General features: G+C 46.3%; 1 protein-coding gene across 1 annotated transcript in view; it reads left to right on the top strand.

The window, feature by feature from the left end:
• Window positions 1–4,033: 4,033 nt before the first annotated feature.
• Window positions 4,034–8,400, top strand: part of CCS (copper chaperone for superoxide dismutase) — a 28,847-nt gene continuing 24,480 nt past the window's right edge. The window contains exon 1 of the mRNA XM_075325368.1: window positions 4,034–4,145. Within this exon, the coding sequence (XP_075181483.1) occupies window positions 4,034–4,145 (112 nt within the window). The remainder of the gene's footprint in view (window positions 4,146–8,400) is intronic.

The raw sequence follows: 8,400 nt of genomic DNA, 5'->3' as shown, positions 1-8,400 counted from the left end.
TCTGCAGTCACTGTATGTGTTGCTCTATGAAAATTGTAAGACAAGAGTCATAAAGTGCAAAAGATATTTTATTAATTGCAGGACACCAACGATGTATATATAAAAGCGGAAAAAAACATGTGATCGCAAGTACGCGATTTGAAAACCTCCAGCCTTATTCCAACCAGACATGTCCGGCCTCGTTCAACATTCATCTGTATTAAGCAAGGCTGCACACATATAGTCAGCACGTTACCCCATGTATGCAAACAGCGTACTTGCAGTGACGTGCCTGCCTGCTCCTGGTGCTGGAAAATCCTTACAGAGCGCACACTGCGCATTGTGAGGATTCACAAGTCTGCAATCACATAGCGTGACTGCAGACTTGCGCCCTAAGCCTGGACAAGCTTTTTAATAAATTCAAGGCCCCATAGAAAATAAAAAAACAATATGTACTCCTCTCCAGCAGTTTCACCATTACAGCTATGTTGGCGCTGCTGTTACTGGCAACTGATGTGACCCCGTTGTGTAACCTGATCGCTGCAGCCAATAAACAGCCACTGATTAGCCGCAGTTTTTAACTATTTAGTCAAAATTCGTACATTGTCTCAGATTGTATAATGCATCGCCCTTTGTATAAACTCTATCAGACTCCTTGAACACCTTAGGCTAGTTTCACACTTGCGTTGGACGGCTTCCGTAGCATTGCGTTGTGTGACGGATGCAACGGATGCGTTGCATATAATGGCACAACGGATGCTACGGATCATACAAAACAACGAAAGCTTTATTTATTTATTTTTTTTTTTTCTTCTTTACAGTTTTACCAGCAGCAGACTATTGTGAACGATCAGCTGATCGCTCTCAATAGCCAGCGGGCGGGCGTTCAGCTGAGCGCTCTCACATGCCGGCAGGCGGGTGTTCATCTGCGCGCTCTCACATGCCGGCGGGCGCTCAGCTTTAAAAGATTTAAAAAAAAAAGACCATGCGCAGTGAAATCCTACGGATTGCGCTGCTCAAAAAAAGTTACATGCTGTGTTTCTTCCGCCCGACGCAGCGATAAAATAACAACGCTGCGTCATCCAGCGGATGCAACGCTGACACTTGCGTTACAGTGCGTCGTCCATACAAGTCTATGGAGAATAGCGCAGTGCGTTAACGGACTGCGCTATTCTCCATAGTGACGCACTCCGCTGAACGCAAGTGTGAAAGTAGCCTTACAGAAAACTGAGAATAAATGGGATTGTGCAGAATATGGGGTCAGCGAATTCCAGCATGGTGCAGCTCAGGCCTCTCATAAAACAAATGATAATATTGAATATGTTACCTTTTTGACCACTCAGCCAAAACTGATGCTGATAAAGCTCGAAATGCACAGTACACTAACGCAAAAACTCAGCAGGGTCGCCACTAAATTGGGCTGGTGTTGGCAGACAAAGTAATAAATCCCAAGAAATACGTCCAGAACACTATTCGCCATCTCCAAAAGCATATGCCCAGATGTCCGGGTTGCATACAGGCAGGTGGGTACTTGTAACTAGTGATGAGCGGGCACTACCATGCTCTGGTGCTCAGTACTCGTAACTAGTGATGAGCGGGCACTACCATGCTCGGGTAGTCGTAACTAGTGATGAGGGAGCACTACCATGCTCGGGTGCTCTGTACTCGTAACTAGTGATGAGCGAGCACTACCATGCTCGGGTGCTCAGTACTCGTAACTAGTGATGAGCGAGCACTACCATGCTCGGGTGCTCAGTACTCGTAACTAGTGATGAGCGGGCACTACCATGCTCGGGTGCTCAGTACTGGTAACTAGTGATGAGCGGGCACTACCATGCTTAGGTGCTCAGTACTTGTAACTAGTAATGAGCAAGCACTACCATGCTCAGGTGCTCAGTACTCGTAACTAGTGATGAGCGGGCACTACCATGCTCAGGTGCTCAGTACTCGTAACTAGTGATGAGCGGGCACTACTATGCTCAGGTGCTCAGTACTTGTAACTAGTAATGAGCAAGCACTACCATGCTCAGGTGCTCAGTACTCGTAACTAGTGATGAGCGGGCACTACCATGCTCAGGTGCTCAGTACTCGTAACTAGTGATGAGTGGGCACTACCATGCTCGGGTGCTCAGTACTGGTAACTAGTGATGAGCGGGCACTACCATGCTTAGGTGCTCAGTACTTGTAACTAGTAATGAGCAAGCACTACCATGCTCAGGTGCTCAGTACTCGTAACTAGTGATGAGCGGGCACTACCATGCTCAGGTGCTCAGTACTCGTAACTAGTGATGAGCGGGCACTACTATGCTCAGGTGCTCAGTACTTGTAACTAGTAATGAGCAAGCACTACCATGCTCAGGTGCTCAGTACTCGTAACTAGTGATGAGCGGGCACTACCATGCTCAGGTGCTCAGTACTCGTAACTAGTGATGAGCGGGCACTACTATGCTCAGGTGCTCAGTACTTGTAACTAGTAATGAGCAAGCACTACCATGCTCAGGTGCTCAGTACTCGTAACTAGTGATGAGCGGACACTACCACGCTCAGGTGCTCAGTACTCAGTGTAACTGGTGATGAGCGGGCACTACCATGCTCAGGTGCTCAGTACTGGTAACTAGTGATGAGCGGGCGCTACCATGCTCGGGTGCTCAGTACTCGTAACTAGTGATGAGCGGACACTACCATGCTCGGGTGCTCAGTACTCGTAACTAGTGATGAGCGAGCACTACCATGCTCGGGTGCTCAGTACTCGTAACTAGTGATGAGCGGGCACTACCATGCTCGGGTGCTCAGTACTGGTAACTAGTGATGAGCGGGCACTACCATGCTTAGGTGCTCAGTACTTGTAACTAGTAATGAGCAAGCACTACCATGCTCAGGTGCTCAGTACTCGTAACTAGTGATGAGCGGACACTACCACGCTCAGGTGCTCAGTACTCAGTGTAACTGGTGATGAGCGGGCGCTACCATGCTCGGGTGCTCAGTACTCGTAACTAGTGATGAGCGGGCACTACCATGCTCGGGTGCTCGTTGAAGGAGATGGAAGAAAAGGGTTAATCTGTGCTGCCAGAAGATCACTGAAGATCAATGGGGATTAAGGTCACTGCTGCGATATATTGATTGCATGGATGAGCATTGAGCACAGTTTTGAACAGGGTCTGTTTTAGGGCCCCAACACAATCACTACTATTGCGATGCTGCAACGTCACAAACGCGATGCTCCAGCATCGCAAGTGCAGCGGTCACACTGCACGTTCTTCATCGCTTAGAGAGCATGATCCGTGACGCCCCAGCGACGACCGTTCTGCTACGACCCCATGCACTCTATGTATATGGTGTTGTATCCCCGCTGTCAGATGCATCAATTGCCGCTATCACAGCAGGATACGTACGATAAAAGAAAAGTCTAGCTTTTCTTTTCCGTTGTACGAGGCGCAGCAGAGGGGCCCAATTGTCACATTATGGGTTGATGTGAAGAAATTCACTCAAATTGGAGCTACCTGTGATTTAACTCCCGATTGTCACTTATATGACGCACAATGGATGGTAAAATGATGCCATCACAGTGCAGCAATCGCTGAAAAGTCTTTAGCTCAAAACATAAAAATAAATAACGATATAATAATTAGTGATGGGCAAATAGTAACTATGTGTTCGGATTATTCGTAATAAATCCCAAAGCACTATTGTGGTATTCGTCACGAATGACGAACCTAATGCAAGTCAATGGGGAACCCGAGCATTTTTCTTGCTGTGACGAATACTGCAATAGTACTCGCTATGCGGTAAGATTTATCCGAACACGAATAGTTACTATTCGCCCATCACTAAAAATAATGGAAAGATAAAAATTATAATAAAAAAAAGCCTCTAGAAAACCTACCTTACCCATACAGGAAATAAAGATAATTGTAATGATTCAAATGTAGGGGGCATAACTATATTATACAAGGGCCCTAAAGCCTTGGGGGGGTCTAACAGAGAGCAATACTTATAACCCCCTTATTGCAATATGACATAAATGTAGGTCATTGGGGGCTGCACGCATGTAGAGATGGCATTATACTTGGTGGATGCTGGATATATTAAAAAGTCGACATCTGTGTCTAAAGCCTCTTTCACACATCCGTACAAAACACGGAAATTTCGCATGGTTCGTGGTGAAGGTGCATATGTGTTTGCGTGTGTCCATGTTTGTGTTCTATGTGTGCTGTCCCTGTGCATGAGCTGGTATACTTAACCTGTCTGCTTCGCTGCTGTTACTTCCGGGTCCGCGGTCAGGGCAGTGAATATGCATGAGCTTAGTGAGCAGGCCTGGAAGCGACAACAGCGCCGGAGACAGATAAGTATAAAAATTCTTTATTTTTATGTGACCTGTGTTTTCTCCAATGCGTATCACATATCACATCAGTGTGCCATCTGTGTGACACTCATGCTGCAGGCATAAAATGGACATGTTGCTGTTTGGAGCACACGGACACGCTTGTGCTCCACACGGTACATGTAAAAACCTGGATGTGTGCTCAAGCCCATTGATTTTAATGCGTCTACATGTGTCTGTGTCTTTGGTACATGTGAAAACGGACGTCATACGTATCAGAGACACGGATGTGAAAAAGTGGCCTGACAGCAGCCGGAGCTGAGGTCCGATCACTGCTTTAAACCACTTACCGTATTTTTCGGACTATAAGACGCACCGGACTATAAGACGCACCCTGGTTTTAGAGGAGGAAAATAGGAAAATAAAACTTTAAGCAAAAAAATGTGGTCATGACACATTGTTATGGGGCGAGGATCTGCTGCTGACACTGTTATGGGGGTAATGTCCCCAAATTCTCTACTAAGGTACCCCCTGCCTGGTAATGATCCTCCTGCCTTGTATATGATCCTGCTATAAACCCCTATCCTGCTCATATACCAGCATCCTGCTCATATTCCCCCATCCTGTTCATATACTCCCATCCTGTTCATATACTCCCATCCTGTTCATATACCCCATCCTGTTCATATATCCCCATCCTGTTCATATACCCCCCATCCATCCTGCTCATATTCCCCCATCCTGCTCATATTCCCCCATCCTGTTCATATACCCCATCCTGTTCATATACCCCCATCCTGTTCATATACCCCCCATCCATCCTGCTCATATTCCCCCATCCTGCTCATATTCCCCCATCCTGTTCATATACCCCATCCTGTTCATATATCCCCATCCTGTTCATATACCCCCATCCTGTTCATATACCCCCATCCTCTTCATATACCCCCCATCCATCCTGCTCATATTCCCCCATCCTGCTCATATTCCCCCATCCTGTTCATATACCCCATCCTGTTCATATACCCCCATCCTGTTCATACACCCCCCATCCTGTTCATATACCCCCCATCCATCCTGCTCATATACTCCCATCCTGCTATATGCCCCCATCGTACTCATATACCATCCTGGTATATGGCCTGTATCCTATAGCACAGAGAAAAAAAATAAACGTTTATACTCACCTTTTCCTCGCTCCCTGCAGCACCGATCATCTTCCTCTCTGCGCCGCTGACCTGTGTGTGTGGAGCTGTTCCCCTGCAGCATCGCGATGTCTTCCTGTCTGTGCTAATCAGCTGATCAGCACAGATCAGCTGACCGGCACAGACAGGGAGACATTGCGTGCTGCAGGGGGACGGCTCCACACACTGGGATGGGTGAGTGTACTGATTCACTGCACCCCGTGCTGATGATGACGCGCGGGGGGCAGTGAATACAGCCGCACATGATCACTCCAGGCTGCAATTGCCAGGGGTGATCATGCTTACCGGCTCTTTACTATGCGCGCGTCCCCGCTCGTCCTCCCGCCCACCTGTCAGCGCCGGCTTCTGCGCTGAGAAATGGGCGGGAGGATGGGCGTGCATATGTAATGAGTGGGCCCACGTGGTCACAGCAGGCTGCTACAGCCCGCTCATGCCCCCGATGACCCGCTCCACTGCAGCACCCTCATTCCCGGCCGCAACCCTATAGTCAAACCATAAGACGCACCCCCAACTTTCCCCCAACATTTGGGGGAAAAAAGTACGTCTTATGGTCCGAAAAATACATACCTGTTACTAGTGTGAAGCTCTGCCATGGGATCATATAGTATAAGCTAATGATAGGTTGTTTGTGAACCCACTAGCAGACACAGACAGGAAAGGGCCCCTTGCAAGAACAATATATGGGCCCTTTGTAGTCAAATATCTCATCATAATGCACAACTCACTTTGTTTTACCTCTTGGGCTCTTATGCGGTTGCACCAATGATATGTTCGCCCCTGCGTGAACCATCAGAGACTGAATCAACTCCCTGCTGTGAACGATGAGAGTCGGCACTACCACTAAATTCTCTTAATGGCTGTCAATGAGCGTAAAATTCCAGTGTTTGGTGGATAAAGCCCGCCCACCCAAACTAAATTCCTCCCACTCTTCAATATAATTGGCTACTGGTAAGTGGGTGAACTTTTGTCCACGTTAACATCATTTGGGGTGAACAATGGAGATGAGAGGACCCATGGAAGTACGGGTTCTGCTGGTCCAGCCAAACTTTTTTAAACTTCAGTTTGGGACCCGGACTTGACCTAAACTTCATTTGAAGTCACTAATTCAGCAGTTTGGGTCTCTGCCCACATGCAGTCAGCCATAAACAAAACACTTCCGGGGAGGGATAGCAGACTTACTACCATTTTTTTTTCTTCCTAGGACACAAATATGCAGATAGCCTCTTAATAAAAAGAACAGGGTCTCTAGTGCCACCTGTACGAAGTAGCAAGTCAATAATATTAACCCTTTAAAGATCTTTGCCTCAAGACCACTCTACTACTTTGCAGTGGCAAAAGGAAAAGACCCCACCCCCAAAACAGCTGTCTGCAAATGTAGTTCTTTTACTTCTGGAGAAGATTTTGGCTTGGTTTAATATCCTAAGTAAAGATGAGTGGACCCATGAAAGTTCGGTTTGGTGGGTGCAGCTGGACTTTTGAAAAAGTTTGGTTTGGGACTCGGACTTGACCTGAACCCCAATAGAAGTCACTAATTGGGCAGTTCAGGTCTCTGCCCACATGCCGGCCATAAACAGATCAATTCTGGGGGCAGGAGTGTTGGGTATTTCCATTTTTTTTTGTTTGGTGCACACTACATCCGATCACACTCTTGTTACCCCCAGTGTGAGCCGTTTAAACACTGCAAGTGCCTCACACCGGACTGAGCACCGAGCGTACCCGTGCACAGCGATGCTCATACAAGTGGTTTGTATACGTAAAGCTTTATTTTCTTGGACATTTAATATCTTATGGACTACTTATCTGGTGACCTGACTTTCTCTTATTTTTTACATATATATTATATACTGCTCAAAAAAATAAAGGGGACACTTAAACAACACAATGGCATTTTAGTGTTCCCACTATTGCTTTTTGAGCAGTATATATATTATATATATATATATATATATATATATATATATATATATATATATATATATATATAATTTGTACAAACCAAAAGTTTGGACACACCTCATTCAAAGAGTTTTGTTTATTCTCATGACTCTAAAAATTGTAGATTTACATTGAAGGCATTAAAACATATTGAATGAAATACTTAAAAAAGTGTGAAACAACTGAAAATATGTCTTATATTCTATGTTCTTCAAAGTAGCCCCCTTTTGCTTTGATTACTGCTTTGCACACTCTTGGCATTCTCTTGATGAGCTTCAAGAGGTAGTCACCGAAATGGTTTTCCAACAGTCTTGAAGGAGTTCCCAGAGATGCTTAGCACTTGTTGGCCCTTTTGCCTTCCCTCTGCGGTCCCAGCTCACCCCAAACCATCTCGATTGGGTTCAGGTCTGGTGACTGTGGAGGCCAGGTCATCTGGTGTAGCACCCCATCACTCTCCTTCTTAGTCAAATAGCCCTTACACAGCCTGGAGGTGTGTTTGGGGTCATTGTCCTGTTGAAAAATAAATGATGGTCCATCTAAACGTAAACCGGATTGAATAGCACGCCGCTGCAAGATGCTGTGGTAGCCATGCTGGTTCTGTATGCCTTCAATTTTGAATAAATCCCCAACAGTGTCACCAGCAAAGCCCCCCCACACCATCACACCTCCTCCTCCATGCTTCACGGTGGGAACCAGACATGTAGAGTCCATCCGCTCACCTTTTCTACAAAGACACGCTGGTTGGATCCAAAGATCTCAAATGTGGACTCATCAGACCAAAGCACAGATTTTCACTGGTCTAATGTCCATTCGTTGTGTTCTTTAGCCCAAACAAGGGTCTTCTGCTTGTTACCTGTCCTTAGCAGTGGTTTCCTAGCAGCTATTTTACCATAAAGGCCTGCTGCACAAAGTCTCCTCTTAACAGTTGTTCTAGAGATGAGGTGTATCCAAACTTTTGGT

The sequence above is a fragment of the Anomaloglossus baeobatrachus genome, chromosome 10, assembly GCF_048569485.1.
Source record: "Anomaloglossus baeobatrachus isolate aAnoBae1 chromosome 10, aAnoBae1.hap1, whole genome shotgun sequence".
Lineage (NCBI taxonomy): Eukaryota > Metazoa > Chordata > Amphibia > Anura > Aromobatidae > Anomaloglossus > Anomaloglossus baeobatrachus.
This window is presented reverse-complemented; position numbering and strand designations above follow the sequence as displayed.